The sequence below is a fragment of the Thrips palmi genome, unplaced genomic scaffold (genome assembly GCF_012932325.1).
Source record: "Thrips palmi isolate BJ-2018 unplaced genomic scaffold, TpBJ-2018v1 HiC_scaffold_12, whole genome shotgun sequence".
Classification (NCBI taxonomy): Eukaryota; Metazoa; Arthropoda; class Insecta; order Thysanoptera; family Thripidae; genus Thrips; species Thrips palmi.
This window is the reverse complement of record NW_023144623.1, coordinates 4,483,209-4,502,482: the sequence shown is the minus strand read 5'-3', so window position 1 is coordinate 4,502,482 and position 19,274 is coordinate 4,483,209. Positions and strand designations below refer to the sequence as shown.

The window sequence follows — 19,274 nt, the reverse complement described above, 5'->3', positions numbered from 1 at the left end:
TCATGTTGATGATCATCTGACATTTTCCTTTTAGTTGGTTTGTATAGCTGGCACTCGTCGTGAAACAATTTCTTTTCTTTTGTAAACTTGTTTTCTTCACTAACAAGAGCATTATTTAAAAAAGTTATTTGTTGTAACCGAGTATAGTGAAAATAATTCAAATTCCAGCCTTATTTTGTGTCTGCTGCAGAATGAGGGACAAAAATTATTGCTTTTGACAAGCATATTGATCTCGATGTCCCAGAAGTTGATACCACTGTGAAGGCACTCTTGTCCGTTTTCTTCTTCATGTCAAATGATATCAACACCTGACATCGTGTGGTTCCGTTTTGATGGGTAGAAAATAACTTGTAACTTGACAGCCTTATATATTTTAAAAATGTTGCAAAAGTTTATTTTTTTCTGAATTTGTAGCTTATTGAACAGGGTTGCATGTTAAAACATGGAGCTTTGATCTGGGAAAGGGTACTGTGTGAATCGAGTACTTTGCGACAACAAGGTAGTAGTTGAACCGCTTTGCCATTAACTCTCTAATTGATTCTAGTCAATCTAGTAAGTGTGCCATAGCACCTTTGCTGAGCATGACTTGATATATTCTTCTCAATGCATCTAGCTTAAAGTTATTGTTGATGAACAATGTTTATGAAAAAGGAAACTTTTATAATATTTAATAGGTTGGTATCCTCCTACAATTGTACCTTCCAAAGCTAGCTTTCTTTTAAAACCTTTTTTTCCAGAGGTTTGGATCTTGTCCTTTTTTTAAAAAGTGTATTTGTATGTATTTATTTAATATTTATTTCCTTTCAATGATTGTGTGTGTGAGTAACTTCTTAATGTTGTGACTCAGAACATCTGAGTTTTCATAATGTTAATTGCAAGAAAATACACGTACAGTACTACCATGCTTTGTTGCAATTTATGTTACTGCTTGTGTTTTAGATTGAAAGTCTGTCCCTGAAAAGGGTTTGAGAAAGTTGAAATTCCATTGTGTGATTGTGTGTCGTCCTACTTTGATGTTTAGTTTTTTTTTAAATCCAAATCATCATCTTGCATTTAGATTTGTTGCCTTTGTGTGAATTATTTTTTAAAAAACTTTAGCATGATTGCTAAGGAAAGAAGTTCAAGTATTAGTTGCTTGCTTAATTATTTTTTATGATTCTGATCTGAGATTGCTTTCATGTATGTATTGGAGATTGGGCTATGTGCAAGTATTTTTAATGCCAAGTATGCCAGTGGCAGTGGCACTTTTGATTGAATTTTATTGTCAGGAGAGGTTGTTTGTTGGACCGTCCCATCAATGTTCAGGTTTTTTAACCAGACAGATGTGATACTTTAAATAATCAGCTATTAGAGTACTCCTATTTTACTTAACGACTTAAGTTTTATTTGCCAGAGCTTAATCTGTCCAAAACGCTTTTGCCCCATGGCGTTTTCAAAATGGACACAGCTAAGATTTATTTCTGACTTTTTAATGTTTAAGAATCCCAGATGCCAGAGAAGAATTCTACCCTCATAGGCGGTAGCTCTAGAAAAGAATAGGTTCAGTATTGTTTTTTCCCCCTTTAGTTGCCCTTAGTGTCATGTACACGTACACATTCAATATTTGTTCAGAGATGTGAGGCAGATTGGGATATTAAGAGCATCGCTGAATATTTACTAAAATTTTCAAATGAAATTGAGTTGGATTAACAATGTAAACCACGAAAAAAAAAATGAGGCAAAGGAAAGTGAGGATATTGTACTAATCTAGTCATTGAATTTGTTTGATTATACATCTAATTTCTTTAAGTAGTTCCTTGAGTTACATTGTAATACAAAACACTAATTTGCCTCTTCTAGTATTTGTTTCTTTTGTATGTGCACGAAGACAGTTGCAGCCCTGAACATTGCATTAGTTCACACCCTTAAAGTTGTTTGTCCCCATGCTGGTAAAAAAAGTATATTTTTGCTGCACCGACTGGAGGGTTTGTACCCCAGTCATGGCAGATGAAGTCCACGTCTAATATTATTTCGGCATCAATTGTGATGAAAATAATCGCATGCCGTGCTATCGATACCCTTGTGATATTCTGTAAATTATGACATTATATCAGTATTATAATTAAATATACTATTGATCAAAGTGATGAAGTTGCTGAGGTCATTCATCCCAAAGGATTCCACCCCCGTCTCAATTTCAGAGCTGAGCAGGATCATTGCAAAGCACGGTCTACTCGTGGAATCATCATTAGAGCATGCGCCGGACAGGTAGGCAACCCATCACCCACAGCTGTTTTCACCGGGGCAGTCCATCCACTGGCGACCGTGAACAGCGATGAACGGTCCCTGCGGCACGGAACGTAATCGGTCAAGATCGAAGATTGTTAGTGCGCGTCGTTGAGAGGGTCAGTTGAGAACGGACGGCGAAAGAGTTGGTCCACTTGGCTGGGGCCGCGGAGATGGAGGGGCCACTGCAAAGAAGCGCAAACAGCCACAGCGCCGCCATCGTGAAGACTGCAGTGCACTGGACAGCCAACGTGCCGCATCGTGGGCTACGTGTTAGTGTCCAAGGTGGCCTTTCAACCGCCTGTCCACCTGTCGATTCTTTGCGCAGTTCGGGCTTGCCTGGAATACAGTGATGAGAGAGGCTGACCCTCAAAATTCTCTGACACTCGTAGATTCTTCGTTGATGCACGTTTCTTTCACGGTAGATTCAGTGTTTGAGGTCAAGGTGGTTGCGAGGTGGTTGCTTTGGGATCGTACACAACCCTAGGCCTTTGCACGATTTTTGTACGTAGTCCTTCTCATTTCAGCGCATGCTTGGTTTGAGTTCAAAGTCATTTGAAATCTCGCGCCTGTTGGCGCGATTTCAGCGATCAATTTGTATAGAAAATTTCGCGTGCGCAAGAATGAAGACAAATGTGAGAGAAATAATCCACTAAATTTTATCAGCACATGAACTGAGCTCTTAAGGTGATCCCACAACGGGTCGGTCCGTCGCACACGGTCGGTCGAACGGTCACATGGAACATCACTAACCGGTGGCTTTGGTCGGCAAGAGCGTCGCCCAAATCTTTTCATGAGTTTGGTTCCCAAACTCTCAGTTCACCTCACTTCACGAACCTGAAGAATCAGGTAACCATGGGTCTGAGTTTGGGCGGAGACACACCGGGTGATTTGGTGGCGCAGGAGTTCGGTTCAAATCCCAGGTATAGAAATGTTTTCCTCTGTTGAACCTCGAATCCGGTAACTTACCATTACTTCCAAGATTGGCGAGCGAATTTTCATCGTCTCGGTGGCTGGGAGCGCAGAGGAGGTGTTCGCGCTGAGAGACTTTGATTCGAATCCCGGGTGCCGAAACATTTTTCTCAGTTGACTGCATGAATGCGGTACAATTAGCCCAAGTTCAGACTGGTTCACATTAAGGAGAGCCTCGGTGGCTCAGGGGGCTGAGGTGTCGGTCGTAGAGAGAAGCACTCGGGTTCAAATCCCGGCCAAGAGTATGGCTTATGTTTTCCGCCGCGGTGCTGCTTTTGCAGCAGCGTGTCAGATGGGTGGCCTACCTTGACGGCGCGGCTCATACACTGAATTAAAGGCCAGATCTTCCAAACAATTTTGGCTTTTAAAGAGTGCAAAAGAGAGTTCCTGCCGTCAGCCTCCGTCAGCGTGGCAAATGGGTGGTCTATCTTGGTGGCGCTGCTCTCTGTATATCACCTCTAGGATGCAAAAGAGTTCCCGCCGTCGGCTCCCACCCCCCCTACCCCCCCTCCCAGAAGGAGAGGGGAGTAGGGGCAATCATAAAGGGTTAGTAACCTGACCTGGCTGGTAGCGAACCAGGTCCAACGGGAAACATGTGCTGCCGCATGGCCTCCAACCAGCCTCCACGGCCCATCGCTCTGCCACCTGAGCTACGACAACACACCTGTCCGACACGTCCTATCTTAGAGTGATGGTACCGGGGTTGAGAAGTAAACTGAGGAAAAGATTCACTCAACTGGGAATCGAACCCAGTTCTTCCTCCCACCGGCCGACACCTCTACCATATCGACCATCCAGCCACTGAGAAGCAACGCGATCTATCTTAGAGTGATGGTACCGGGGTTGAGAAGTAAACTGAGGAAAAGATTCACTCAACTGGGAATCGAACCCAGTTCTTCCTCCCACCGGCCGACACCTCTACCATATCGACCATCCAGCCACTGAGAAGCAACGCGATCTATCTTAGAGTGATGGTACCGGATTTGAGAAGTAACCTGAGGAAAAAGATTCACCCACCTGGGAGTCGAACCCAGGACTTCCTCCCGCCAGTTGACACCTCTACGAAATCAGCCAACCAGCCACTGAGATGCTGTGCGATCAATCTTAGAGTGATGGTACCGGATGTAAGAAGTAAACTTAGGAAAAGATTCACTCCTGGGAGCCGAACCCAGGCCAGCTAAAGAAAATAAGTTTGTCATTGGGATTCGAATCCAAGTCCTCATTCGAGGCGGCCGCTGCCTCTGCGCCCGGAGCCACCGAGACACATAAGCCTCCACAGCGTTATTGCCGATCGACCGTCCGACCGACCGTCTGCGACCGACCGACCCATTGTGGGATCACCTTTAGTGTATCGATAGGAGTGTCTGTTTGCAAAATTTCTACGCCGGAGAAATCTTTCAATTGGTTTTGAATGTCCCAAATCTAATGGAATTTTTCACAACTTATCTATTTTTTTTCGTGTTGATGGAAGCGTGTCATGTGTCGCCGACAGTCGTGGCCCGGCGAAGGTCTCGGGGTAGAGAATGAATGACAGGTCGCGTAAATGAGACTGTATCACAGCTGGGCATTTTATTTCCGGTTGGCAATCACACTCCCAAATTCCTATTCAGCTTTCTTCTTCGCGATATGAACAATTACCCTACTATTATGAAATCACAGGCAAGTTCGTAATATATGGAGGAAAGGTCCTCAGTAACCTTTTGACCACTTTGTTACACGAATAAATTTCTCAGAGTGATACTTTTGAATCGTTCAACCCTGAGAAATCGGTCGGTATTATGACTGCACACGTCCCTAGTACAATTTTTGAACGAGATCTCTCACAATTTTGCGCCAACGTACTTTCCGTGTGAGTTTATACGCAGCAATCGCACAAATGGACCCTCTCAGTCGTCGCCGAATGAAGAACAAGCGTAATCAAAAAGACAGGAACCTGTAACGTTCCTGGCCTTATGATTATTTGTGGTCTTCACTCAGCGAAGACTGAAAGGGCCTATTTGTGCGATTCTGCATACAAATGTGTACGCAAAAATAAAAACGCATGCTCAAAGTTGTGTGAGATCTCGTGGAAAAGTGAGCATCTACACTTGGCATGTAGAAAGTTGAGCGCCCAGTCTTTTACAGCCAGCCCCAGTCCACCAGGCTCTGCACCGCGTCGCCGAAGCGGCGTCTCACTTCGGGCGAATCTTTGATTTTGTAGACGCCGACTTCGCTGTTCTTCGCCTCGCCGTTGTTGGTCACGTCCGCCAGGGTGTTCTGGATGTCCTTGATGGCGGAGGTGTCGGTGAAGACGTGGACGAAGGAGGCGACCAAGCCGATGGCCATCCGAGACGCACGCTGCATGTGTTTCTGCGCAAAGAAACCCAACATTTTTACCGGTATGATGCAGGCGGCTTGGAGCGTGCGTGGCAAGCAGGGATCCTTAGCTTAACATTTAACTAACACTGCTTTCATAACGTAACTTCTTCAGACCATGTTCGTCAAAGGTTAAGGGTACGGGCTTTTGCAAGTACTTCCAAAAGTATCTCCACACAAATTCGAGACACAAGAAAAATAACTTATCCTTTTAAAAACAATTCAGAAGTTAAGGGTTATAACTTTAACTCGTACGATAACGTTATGATGCCCTTTTGAGGTAAGTAAAGGATCCCTGCTGGCAAGTACACGCCAGCCTAGAGCATGCCTGGCATGTGCACTCCAACCTGCCTGGTGCATGTCTGGAATGTGCACTCGAACCTATTGAGGGATCACTAAGGTGAAGGACAGGCCTCCCTATCAGCCTGCATAAAAAGCTGAGTACGCCACTCCCGTCGGAGGTTCCCCCGACCACAGATAAACTTCGGACAGCTGTTTGGCGTTCTTGGATTTCTGGGAAGGCCGATAGAGAGCCCCAAGCGGTCTGCCACGCCGTGCCTTGCACTCATTGTAGTACGTAGCCAGTCTACCCTCGCTAAGATTTTTCCTCAGAAACGCCTCAATGTAGGCAGTTTGTTAGACAAACGCCTGTAAGTAGGCAAAGACTTGACCTGAGGCATGGCTAAATTCAGTGGGAAACTCACTACACTGAAACTCATTGTGACAGTCAGTGGCAGACCCCTAGGACAGGCCTGTTCGAAATATACCCAGGTATCTTAAGTCACCCCCGTTGACGGTGCATACCTGGAACATGTGCCAGGGGTAGACGGAGTCGGGGTCCTCGATGCCGCCCGCCCTCAGAGTGCTCTGCAGTTCGTCGTGGTACTGCCGCATCAGCGACCCCCAGTGCTCGTCCCGCAGTTTCTTCTCCGTCGTGGTGAGCAGGATGATGGCGAGGTCCGGGGCGGGCCAGGCGTACCGAACGACCTGGAAGTCGATCAGGCAGCAGCCCTCTGCCTCTCCGACCTGGAACAGACGACCGTGTCGAATTTTGATGTGTGCGTTGAGGCTTCGGTTGAGGCTGCAAACTCAACAAAATTCATCAAAAGTGGAAAAAAGGCACACTCCAGGAGCTGATGCAGGTTTTACTCCTGTTACACTGAGAATCCAAACGCTATGAGTATAGCGTCAATTGGTGCAATGCAAAAGCATTGCACATGAAGTGCAATGCCTCCCATTCCCATGCATTAGCATAGGGCATTTTCGGGATGCATTGCACGTAAGGTGCAATATGTCTGAGGCATTGCACGTATGGTGCGATATGTCGACGCATTGCACCATACGTGCAATACTCATAGCGTTTGGAATTTCAGTGTACGTATCTTACAAGCCGGGGTTCGGCGTTCGCTTGAATTCTGCATAATTATTGGCACTTTCGAAAATTGCTTCAAGGCTTAAGAGTTCATCCCCTCTCGTTTCACAATACCCAAAACTTCACAAACTTTTCTAGGCCTTTGAAAGAAATGTAGCTTGCAAGCATGTTCTAACAAAATATTTAGAGCATGCATAAGCTTACAAAGAAAAAGCTTCTTAATTTACAAACTATTTCTTCCTAACAAACTAACATGTTGTGTTGTACCTGATATATGCTCCAAATACTTCTTAAGGTTTCAATCGTCCAATTGAGTACAAGAAACCACGTACCTCATTCGTCTGGAAAAGGATGTTGTTTACGTGGCAGTCTCCGTGAACAACGGTGTTGCCTCCCTCCGGGTCCGGTAGAAGGTAGTCGAAAAAGTCTTCGGTGTACGTGTTGCAAATGTTGTGCAATTTTTCAATCACAGAAGCCGGAAATCTGTCTTTTATCAGGTCTGTAATGAAATAACGGTTTAGATTTCTTGAATTCAGGACATGTGCCTGTGCCAAAACTTGACTTTCCCTTGTGCAAGGCTCCGTGACTTATTTAATTCCAAATCCATTTAACAGTATGTTACTCTTACGGCTAAATTTCAAACTTTAATTCTAAAGTGAAGGCATCCTCTTCATAGATTTCCAACGCTCCCGGACCTTAAACAGGATAGAGCCACTGACATTCTTAATAGAGTTGCGAAGCTGTGCGGCACTCCAATTGTTTCTATTAGGGGACTAAGTATTTCACTCGCGATACAAGTGAAGACACCGAAAAACAAAACCTGGAGAACTCTGGGTTTGATGATGTAGCCAAACACCAAACGTGTGAAGTACACGTATTTTCAGTACACTGAGCTCAAAGGTGAGAATCGAAGTTCTCGCCTCAGTAGCGGTGAGAATCAGAATTCTCGCCATGAAGTGGTGAGAAATTCTTAACTTGTTACATGACTTGCATAAACAATTCATGCCAAAATTTGGTGAGAATTGTGATTTTCACCACAAAACGTTGAGAAATATTTCTCGCTTGGTCGCGATTCTCACCCTTCAGGTTCAGGCATTGTGGCAAATCTCACCGGGAGTGTTGACGGTAGCCTTCAAGAACGGCCTCCAAACTTTTTTCAACTCCTCCAGCCAGACGGGTTCATCCACGATCTTCTTTAGTTCAGCCATGAGGTCGGGGCGTTGCTTGTCCAACACCATGCCTGCCCCGTGGAACCGCGCGAGCTGGAACGTGTTCAAATTTCAAATGCTCAAAAACCGTGTCTAAGGATGAATGGAATAGTACGAATGGAAGTTTTCGGAGTCTCGCTTTAAAATAAGCGCTGGCCATAACGTCATGTGACGCAATGTGAATTTTTTTTTTGCAAATGTTAATGTTATTTAATGTGCTGAAAAAATTTAATGCCCTTCTAAACAGCACTGGTTTATGAACAAAGATAGTAAAAAGACAAACGTGAATTTAACGAAACTTGAGTTTTCTCAAGTTTTGCTCTTTTATTCATATTTTGGAATCTAGAGTACTTTTCTTATTTGACCATTCACCCAGTTACCCCCCATTACCTGTGTTACAAGCAATCGGCACCGCTTCTCATCCAGTGTGGTGCCTCGCTCGGAGATGCCAAAGCCCTGCGGTCGCATGTCCTCCATCACGACACAAGGTGACTGTGAGCGTGAGCCCGTGGGGTATCCCCTGCACAGCGGAAAATTTAAAGTACATTGCGTGAAAAAATTATCCCTTTTATGTCCCTGAAGCCCAAAAAGTTCCATTCTGCTGGGGCAAACACGTTTCAGCAATGTGTTCGCTTAAACGTGCAACATCACTTTTCGGAACCGACGTCATCTTCTGTTTTGTGTTCATGGTACCAACCTAGGCCATGGCAGAGGGTTCTTGAGGTGTGCTACCTCTTCCAAGGCAGGAAGCAGTCTGTTGTAGGCGAAGATCTCTGATTTGAAGACACACTCAATGAAATTTGACTTTTCCATGGACGCCAACGTTGCCTTGCACATGAGGCAAAGTGAGTCATTCTGGTCACAAAACAAAAAATAAATAATCACGCCGATAAGTATTAGCTCTTGCATGATAAATGAGGGCTCTAGCGTTGTAGCACTGTGGCAAAAAGGTACGGAAAATTCTGTAAACAGCAGGCGCGGATCCAGGATTTCCGTTTAGGGGGGGCACTTTTGGCAGATGTGTATCACAGGTTGCCTACATACAGGGGCATGATCGCCGATATTGAGACGTTCCGCCGCATTGACCGTTAAAATAGTATAGTGGGCCATTCCCGCAGCAAAGTACGCATTTGAATACTCTTAATCGAAGTGTGAGTGGATAGCAGGTTTTGAACTATACAAGTCGCGTGGTTTGCGGCGAGCAAAGCGAGACGCAAGCTACCGACCTTGTTTAAATTTGGTCTGAATTTTTGTTCTTTTTTAAGGTTTTTATGTGAAAACAACAGAGCAGAGCGAGCCACAAGCCACTGATGTTTCAAAATTAGGAGTGGCGTTTTATTAGATCTAGAAAGGTTTCTAATAAGTAACCCTACGGGTTTGTTGGCTGAGCGATAGCGAAGCCTGTTACTTCAGTGGGGTTGAAAAGTTTTGTCTGTCTGTCTGTGTGTCTGTCTGTCTGTGTGTCTGTGTGTCCGCACTACTCCTCCTGAACGGCTCGGCCGATCTCAGTGAGACTTTGCACACTTCTTGGGTATGTCCTTGGCTCGGCACACGCGAAATTTCACCATCCTAGCTCAACTGGTTCAGTTTTTATAGCCGAAAAACACCTAAAAAACGGCGAAAAATCGAGCTTTCTGCAGATAGATCACTTCTGGCTAGGAGAAAGGGGGCTCTGGAGGGCGGAGCCCCCCAGCCTTAACAAGTTAAAAAGTGACAAGGGTCAAGGTCGTGTTATCTGTAGATAAAACAACTCTATTTAGAATGTAGGGGGGTCTGGGGGGCGGAGCACCCCAGCATTCAAAAAGTTAAAAAAAAACCGACAATGGACAAGCCATTGCCTGCCGCAGGCAGGCTAGCGCCGCAGGGCCCAAAGGGAGGTACGCCAGGCGTGGATTGGAGGAACAGGCAGCGAGACATCGCGAAGCCTGTTACGACAAGACGCGGTCTGGCGTAAACCTACCTTGTTTATGGGTTAAAGGATGGATGTAGTTATTGCCGGCGAGCGTAGCGAGCCGCAAGCTTCATACTTTCTCAAAATCGAGGCTCAATTTTAACAAGAGTCCAAAGTTTTTAATCTAAAAAGCAAAGAGAAACTCAGATACTTTGCGAGCGAAGCAAACCCCAAGCCATGGGCCATTCAAATTTAGACTGGCGTTTAGTTGAAGAGGTTTCTTATGAAAGACTAAAACAATTTCCCGATAGCAGAACCAGCTACCCAGGTCCGCATCAAACCACCAATACTATTCTATATTCCTATTAGTTTCAAGGCTGTGACTTAGACCGAATCGGCAATTACTTGTGCACCAAGCCTGTTCCATGTTGCGAGCGAAGCGAGATGAAAGCTCCGCACTTCAAATTCAAACTTTCCAATTTTTCCGCTTATCTTTACTCATTCTTTCTTTTGGAAGGGGCCCTTTTTTTTTTTAAAAAAAAAGGGGGGCCCCCCGGGGTTTTTAAAAGGGGGGTTTTGGGTTTGGGGTTTAAAATTTCCCCGGGGTTTTGGGGAGCGAAAAACCCCCCCGGGGGGGGGGGGGGTTTTTTGGGGGCCCCGGGGGCCCTTTTTCCCCCCTTTTTTTTTCCCCCCCCCAAACCCCCCCTTGGGTTTTTTCCCCCTTCGGGGTTTTTTTTGGGGCCCCCGGGGGTTTCCCCCCCGGGGAACCTTTCCGGGGAAATCCAAAAACCCCGGGGGGGTTTTTTTTAAAACCCCTTTTTGGGGGAAAAGGGGCCCCCCGGGGGGGCCCCCCTTTTTTTTGGGGGGGCCCCCCCCTTTTTTAAAAAAAAAAAAGGGGGGGGGGGGGGGGGCCCCCCCCCTTTTAAAAACCCCCAAGGGGGGGCCTTTCCCCCCCCGGGGGCCCCCCCGGGGGGAATTTTTGGGGGGGGGAAAACCCCGGGGGCCGGGGGCCCCCCCCACGAAAACCCCCGGGGAAAAGGGGGGGGAAGGGGGGGGGGCCCCCGGGGTTTCCCCCCCCCAAAAAATTTTTGGGGCCCAATTTTGAAAAAAAAAACCCCCCGGAAAAGCCCCGGGGGGGGCCCCCAACCCCGGGGGGTTTTTAAAGGCGGGGGGGGTTTTTGGGGGTTAAAACCCCCCGGGGCCCAAAAAACCCCCCCCCCAAAAAAAACCTTTTTTTTTCCCGGGGTTTTTTTTTTCCCCCCCCCGGGCCCCGGCCCGAAAAAAATTTCCCTCCCCCCCCCCCCTTTTTTCCCCCCTTTTTCCCCCTTTTCCTTTTTTTTTTTTTCCCCCCCCTTTTCCCCCCCCCCTTTTTCCCCCCCTCTGGGGGGGGGGCCCCCCCCCCCCCCCCCCCCCCGGGGGGGGGAAAACCTTTTTTAAACCCGGGGCCCCCCCCAAATCCCCCCCCCCCTTTTTTTGGGGGGCCCCGGGGGGGGGGCCCCCCCCCCCGGCCCCGGGGGGGGGGGCCCCCCGGGAAAGGGCCCCCCCCCCCGGGGGCCCAAAAAAACCCCCCCAAAAAGGGGGGGGGGGCCCGGGGGGGGGGGCCCGGGGGGAAATTTTTTCCCCCCCCAAAAATTTTTGGGGCCCCCCCCCTTTGGGGGGGGCCCCCGGGGGGTCCCCCCGGGGGGTTTTTTTGGGAAAAACCCCCCCCCCCCGGGGGGCCCCCCCCCCCCCCGGGGGGCCCCTTCCCCCCTTTTAAAAGGGGGGGGGGGGGGAAAATATTTGGGGCCCGGGGGCCCCCCCCCAAAAAAAAGGGGTTTTTTCCCCCCCCCCCCCGGGGGTTTCCAAACCCCCCCGGGGCCCTTTTTTTTTTCCCCAAAAAAACCTTTTTTTCCCCCCTTTAAACCCCCCCCCAAAAAAGGGGGGGAAAAAAAAAAAAAAACCCCCCCCCCCCCCCCCCCAAAAGGGCCCCTTTTTTTCCCCCCCCCCAAATTTTCCCCCCGGGGGTTTTTTTTTCCCCCCCTTTTCCCCCCCCAAAACCCCAAAAAAAGGGGAAAAGGGCGGGGGATTTTTTCCCGGGGGGGAAAAAAACCGGCCCCTTCCCAAAAAAGGGGGGAAAAGGCCCCGGGGGGCCCGGGGGGGAAAAAGGGGGAAAAAAAGGGGAAAAAAACCCCCCGGGGGGGGGGGAAAAAACCCCCCCCCCCCCGGGGTTTTGGGAAAAGAAAGGGGGCCCCCCCAAAAAACCCCCCTTTTCCCCCCCCCAAACCCCCCCTTTGCCCCCCGGGGGGGGGGCCCCAAGGGGGGGCCCCCCCCCTTCCCCCCCCCCCCCGGGGGGGCCCCCAAAAGGGGCCCTCCCCCCGGGGCCCCCCCCTTCCCCCCTTTTTCCCCCCCAAAAAAACCCCCCCCCCCCCCGGGGGGGGTTTGGGGGTTTTTGGGGGGGGCCCCCCGGGGGGGGGGGTTTTTTTGGGAAAAAAGGGGGGGGGGGGGGCCCCCCCCCCCTTTGGGGGGGGGTTTTGGGGGGGGTTTTTTTAAAAATTTTAAAAAAAAAAAGGGGGGGCCCTTGGTTCCCACCCCCCCAAAAAAAAAAACCCCCTTTTTTTTCCTTTTTGGGAAAAAAAATTTTTTTAAAAAAATTTTTTTCCCCTTTTTGGCCCTTTTTTAAAAAATTTTTTTTTTTGGGGGGGCCCCCCGGGGGGTTTTCCCCAAAAAGGGGCCCTTTTTAAGGGAAATTAAAAGGGCCCCCTTTTTTTTAAAAATTTTTGGGGCCCTTTTTTTTAAAATTCCTTTTTTTCCCCCGGGGGGGGCCCCTCCCTTGGTTTTTTGGGGGTTTTTTGGCCCCCCCCTTTTTTTTTAAAAAAAATTTTCCCCCCCTTTTTTTTTTTTTTTTTTTTTTTTTTTTTTTTTTTCCCCCCCCTTTTTTTCCCTTTTTTTCCCCCTTGGGGGGGGGCCCCCCCCCCTTTGGGCCCCTTTTAAACGTTTTTTTTTTCCCCCCCCCTTTTTTTTTTTTTTGGTTTAAAAAAATTTTTGGGTTTTTTTTTTTTTGGTTTTTTGGGGAAAGGGGAAAATTTGGGGGAAAAACCAAAAATTCCCCCCCGGGGGAAAAAAAAAAAATTTTTTTTCCCCCCAAAAAGGGGCCCCCCCTTTTTTTTGGGGTTTTTTTTTTTCCCCCCCCCAAAAAAAAAAAAGGGGAAAAATTTTTTTTCCCCCCCCCGGGGGCCCTTTAAATTTTCAAAGGGTTTTAAAATTTTAAAACCGGGAAAATTCCCGGTTTTTAAAAGGGGGCCAAAAAAATTTAAAGGGGAAACCTTTTTTAAACCAAAAAAGAATTTAAAAAAGGGGGGGGAAAAAAAAAGGGAAAAACCTTTTAAAAAAAAAAATTTTCCTTTTTTTTGGGGTTTTGGGAACACTTGACAATTTCGTACAGAAACGGATGGAGAGTCGGTACTTTGAGGTAGGTTAATTCTCGAGTGACTTTCAACATTAAGCGAGAAAAATAATGTGCAAACCTACATTTTCGGTTTCAGTAAACAATTCTAGGAAAGGGAGGGGGGGGGGTCACACGTAGTGCACTACAGGCCGCGAGTTCATGCACAAGCGGCCCGATGACGGGCAAAGGGGGGGAATATGATGATGGAGATACAGGCTTCCAACCGGAATAGGCTCTGCTCAGCAATTATAGCAACTCCCACTGCCATCTTACCTCGTTCTGTATGACAATGCGGAACAGCACGCTCAGATATCCATCACCGTCGTTTGACCCCTGCTCGATGTGAAACCTGTGCCGCCAAGCAGAATTAATGAGAACGACCCGGCTTCAGTGCCCATCTAACGTGGAATTTTTTCAGAGCCTGCTGCTTGTTGACACCGTAACATGGAAAAGTCGTGCACGAGAGCTGCCTAGCATCAACGATTACATTAAGAAGCAGCATGTTACGATAGCCCAAATGTGCATCGGTGCCTTTCTGGAGAACAAACGTACTCTTGCATTGCTGAGTTTCAAGAGCACTGTAAATACAAGCACTTTGCATCTAATCGACGAGAGCTAAGAATAACACGCGGTTGTCAAGTCATCTCTGTCACTTCGAATGTGAAAAGTTGCCTACATAAAGGCGATAAAAGAACCGAAATGCGAACCCCTTACATTTTCTCAAATACGGCTATTTCAAGAAACAATTTCATTTAAATAGAATGAATTGCGTACATTTTGATGAAATCAATATAATTCAGGAGTGGTAAAGGTCGTCGAAGTGATAAAAGACGTCAGTGCAACACAATTTACATAAAACTTTTACAAATATGATTACTTTTGCTCATTGCTGGAAGCGCACCATTATTGCAATACAAATAGAGTTTCTGAAATGAAAAGCCAATTTCACGCCCGAAACTCTTTTGAGTGCGCACTACAGGTATTTGTAGAATTTTGACCGTGTAACTTGCACAAATTTCTTCATATGTGGAAAATTGCGTAATATTGTGCGTAACAATGCATAAATGTATGCAAATTTGAGCACAGTTAACGTAACCCAGGTTTAAAATCATGCTGCACCACGTGCACTACTGTACATAAACATTTAGCGTGTTGCACTGTTGTTGAAAGCGCAACTGCTGCAATAGACATATAATTTCTTCAAGCAAGAATTCACTTTTTCCCTTGAAACACAGAAGTATTCACAAATCTTCTTGCCTTCAGGTTGGCAGTGTATTGACTACTCACTTAGGATTTTTCCAGCCACGCGCCTGGGCGATGTGCCGCAACGCCTTGTCCACGCTCTCTGGGACGGCCAGGGCCGCCGCTCCGTTCACGGCCATGGTCGGCACCACACTGATTGAGAGAGGCGCGACACACCACTCTTGGCACGCTCGCAGGAGGTGAATGGGTGGGAGTAAGGTCATATGGAGGTGCAACCGAGATGCATGCTGGGAGACCGGGCAGCTAATCCCTCCCGAATCCGTCGCCGGGTGCAGCGGAGGACCGCCTACCTGCCTGCCAGCCTGCCTGCCGGCTTGCCCGGTCTCCCAGCATGCATCTCGGTTGCGCCGACCTATCTTCCATATGACCTTAGGTGGGAGGGGAGTCCTTGGAAAACGAGAAGTATGTTTCTTTTGCTGTCCACCACAAAATCACAAGGTTCACACACGACTTAGTGGGCACAGCCTTCAACATTGCGCAACACACGCGCCTTATCTCTAGACTCCATGTGGCACCTCAATTAAACCCTCTATCGGGCCGCCTCGCTCAACTGATGTGTGATAACAAGACGTCATTCCCCCATTTTATTTTTTTGCAAAGGTGTAGGTTCCTGTTATGTTAGTCTGTGTGCGCCGCGCCCTGCCACTCTATTTCTGGGTAAGAGTAAACTTGTTTATCAAACTTCTTATCTGTTTATAGCATAATTTCCTATCACATTCGTGCGAGATTCTTGTCACCAAGCACGTGTGTGTGTGTGTGTGTGTGTGGTGTGTGCGGGAAGGGAGGGGAGGGGGCAGAAAGGGAGAAAGGGGGGGTAAAAAAAAAAAAAAAGGGGAGAGGGAGAGAGAGAGAGAGAGAGAGGGGAGACGGTTCGCTTCTTATCATTGCCCAAGCGCCGGTCTAGGCTTTGTCTGCACAGTAAACGTGTTTGTACCAGTTAGAACGCACTGTGCGAAAAAACCACAGTGAATCCCCCCGGGTGGAAGGATCTTTAGTTAAACTGTAGTTTCAACTACAGTACCAAAACTGCAGTTCCCGAACTAAAGTTAGTTTTAAAAAGAAACTGAAGACTAAATACAATTCCACTTTGCAGTTGAAATTGTAGTTTTTTGTCAGTTCACAAAGTAGTTTTTGTGCTTTACTTTAAATGGTATAGTTGTTCGCTGTTTAAAAATTTATGCAAGTTTCCTCTTTTTTAAAGTTAGCCTCCCTAAAGAGACAAAGTAACCCAAAGTCTGCGACAAATTTACGTAAACTGACTTGTCGCAAAGGTCCAAAATATTTTGCGCTTACATTTTTTATACTGACATTAAACATTAAAATTGGTCATAAAATGCAAGTTTGTCATGAAGAGGACTACAACTTTACATAGGATTACTCTAAAATTGCTTGTAGTTTAAAAGATGTAGAAAAATTCTTAGTTTTGAATTTTTTTTATTTAAATCTAAATCAAAGTAATTCTGTTAAGTCCTTCATATATCCTTTTAAAAATAAACATAATATTACATGCTAGTAGTATTAAATAACACTTTCGTTGAGTGCAGTTGGAGCAAAACATATTGACTACCGCAAAAATGGACACTTAGTGCATCATCCGCTAGGTGGCGCTAGTGTCGCATCATTTACGTCTTCGAGTTAAAAGTGTCCTTGCAGCCGATCAGAGGAATATTTTTGGATCAAACTCTGTGCAGGGCAAATATTTGAGATGCTATGACTCTACCACAAAAGGATTGACCTCGATAGGTGGAATATTAGGGAAATAACATTGAGTACAACTTTCCTCTCGCGTACGGCTACGGGTCGTCGTTTGGTTAGGCTCCGATCGCTGTGCCCCCAAGTGCATCAGTCCTCGATGCGTAGTACTGTATATTTTATACGAGTGATCATCTCCGAAAGGACGTGACTCCACTCACTATCACCCAAGGTGGAAAACACCTAAGGTGGCAACTTGATTACGGGACTGAGGCTCGATTTTGAATTTTCACTCTCTTTTCGGAAACTGAACCCTCACTACTTTCTTTCTAGTTATTTCAAGTGGCTTTTAAGTTGTTCGAAACTAAGGTTGAACTGCAGTTTGACTGCAGTTTAACTAGCACGAGAATGAGGGAGAAACTATAGTTGTTCCAAATAACTGGTAGTTTTTGCATAGTTAAACTGCAGTTTTACTGCAGTTGACTACAGTTTAACTACAATTTTGTTTCTCTTAGAAGTTACTTTTAACTTCTTCATTTTTTAAATTTTTTTCACTTAAAACAATACATTTTACAACAGAAAAACTCCTGTTTTGTCTTATAGTTTTAACTGCAGATCCTTCCACCCGGGCCGTTAATTTTTTTGCCTGGATTTACTGTAGTTTAGAACACAGGATCTACTGTGCCTGGCGACAGTATTTACTGTACCTGGTACAGGATATTCCGTACTCCACTCCTGTGGTACAGTAAATCCCGTACAAAGTACAGTAGATCCTGTCAAAAAAGTACAGTAAATCCTGTACTCTGAACTACAGTGACAGCTGTACTTATCACTACAGGATTTACTGTGATTTTTTCCCAGAGTGCGTGACCTCGCACAACTCCGAGTACGCGAAATTTTCCGCACAAACTTGTACGCAGCATCACCTGAATGTGGTTGAAATTTTGAAGTGATCTGCGTGAAAAGCGCGCCTAAAGACTTTGCACACTGTAAAAAAATCCGTTCTTGTACGGAAAATGTACAGACAAATATAGTGCGGCGTACGGAAAAAAGTACGGAACGTCCGTACTTGTTCCATAAGAACTCATGTAACCGGGTACGGAAAAATAGTATACAGAAGTTCCGTAGTAGGTCAGGTAAGGACGGTTCAGGCAAATTATTGACCAGATAATGTTCCGTACTTTTTCTGTACTTTTTCTCGCAGTGCACAATGTTTCAACATAGTCTGACACATTATAGCGCATGCGTTTTCAAGTTTTCAAGTTTGCTATAAATTTTGAACATACTTGGGCTATTTGAGTGTACCAATTCGGATGAAAAAATTTCGCGCGAAATTTAAAGTAAAATTGTACGCACAGAAAAAAAAGTTCAACATTTTATTCGCAGATTAATTGTTTTCCTTATGTCTTGGTACACTGTGGTAAAAAGCATCGGAAAATTCTGTAAACAGCTTGTAGTAATTCTCCGTAGCCCCCTTGTCAATATTGTCCGTAGGCTCTTACAGTATTCTCCGTAGGACGATACAGTCTTCCAGGTCCTACGGAGAAGACTGTTCGGCCCTGCGGAGAATACTGTAAGATCCTACGGAGAATCCTGGCAAAATAAAAAACTGAATTTTCCGTACCTTTTTGCCACAGTGTAGAAGAATCGATTTGTAACCTTTCCTCCTTGTTGAGGTTTTTGGGAATGTCCCAAATCGAATGAAACCTTTCGCTATATCTGATAGTTTTTGAATGGAGGGAATCGTTTCATCACGGTAGATGTACAATTTAGTACGTGGTGTTGCGTAACTTTAAACCTTTTAAACGCACTGCATAAAATTGTGCAAAATTTTTCATCAATTTATGCATTTTTACGCATGATCTTATGCGAATTCCACATGTGCAGAAACCATGCCAGTTACACGAGCAAAATTCTTCATAAATATTTAGGATGAAGTGTCCTAGTGGTGCACGCCAAATGTTTATGTACAATTTTGTACGCCATGATTCATGATTTTAATCCTGTAACACAAATTGCATAAAATTGTGCTCAAATTTGCATAAGTTTGTGCATTAGGATTATGCAAATTCCACATATGCACAAGATCGTCCAGGTAACACGAACAAAATTCTACATAAGTATTTGTGTGAAGTGTCACAGTGTGGGTCTAGCGCAGGTCAGAGGGACATAAGTCGCTTCGAGACTATCACAGGTGAGCGTTTTATTTCCGGTTGCCAATCACTCTCAAAACTATAGTCTGTGACGGGCTGAGAGTGTAGGCACCTGCGCGGTCAAAAAGTCGCCTTTGCTGAGCCTCGCTCGCAAAACCGGATGGTCTCACTTAGTTCGTCAAGCCCACTTTGCGCTGTGGTCCCAGCGGCTGCGTGTCGGCCGCCACAGTGCAGGAGCGCCGGCGGGGTAGGCCACCCATTGTACTGCCGCATCACTTGTAAAACTAAAGCGTAGTTGTACGCTTCATTTAAGCGTATGCAAGAGCACTGTAAGCCTAATTAGCTTTGTTTCGACATTTAAATTTGTAAATGTACACCGTTAAAAATCCACTGTAATATTACAACACAATCACCTACAGTAATGCCGTTATAAAACAACAGTATTGTTTTGTGTCTGAACGGGAAACCCATCCAGAAACAGCACTTTCGTTTCATAACAATTTCCTTGTCAAGTAACAACAATGTAATCGTCATTCAAAATAGTTGTGTTGTCGTTGAACAGGTTTCATGTTTAGAAACAGCCTTTTGCAATCTTAAAACATATTTTGTTGTCAGGTTACAGGTGTCTTGTTTAATAACAGCACGATGAAATCAACACAAATGTTGGGAAGACATCGTC

At 46.0% G+C, this 19,274-nt stretch overlaps 1 protein-coding gene across 1 annotated transcript; it reads right to left on the bottom strand.

Annotated features, from left to right (window-relative positions):
- Positions 1-4,777: 4,777 nt before the first annotated feature.
- On the bottom strand, positions 4,778-14,951 carry LOC117640613. The gene is made up of 8 exons (XM_034377235.1): positions 14,775-14,951; positions 13,761-13,836; positions 8,870-9,027; positions 8,563-8,692; positions 8,076-8,226; positions 7,297-7,463; positions 6,397-6,618; positions 4,778-5,586 (listed from the first exon to the last, which is right to left on the bottom strand). The coding sequence occupies exons 1-8, from the start codon at positions 14,867-14,869 to the stop codon at positions 5,356-5,358; spliced, it is 1,230 nt and encodes a 409-aa protein (XP_034233126.1). The 5' UTR covers positions 14,870-14,951; the 3' UTR covers positions 4,778-5,355.
- Positions 14,952-19,274: the final 4,323 nt, after the last annotated feature.

Bases quoted from the DNA above. Each gene is read 5' to 3' on its own strand.
- LOC117640613 (XM_034377235.1), bottom strand. From the start codon at position 14,869: ATGGCCGTGAACGGAGCGGCGGCCCTGGCCGTCCCAGAGAGCGTGGAC. The intron at 8,227-8,562 runs GTAATGGGGGGT...AACACGTTCCAG, and splicing joins GCCGATTGCTTGTAACACAG to CTCGCGCGGTTCCACGGGGC. The intron at 6,619-7,296 runs GTACGTGGTTTC...CGTCTGTTCCAG, and splicing joins TCCTTTTCCAGACGAATGAG to GTCGGAGAGGCAGAGGGCTG.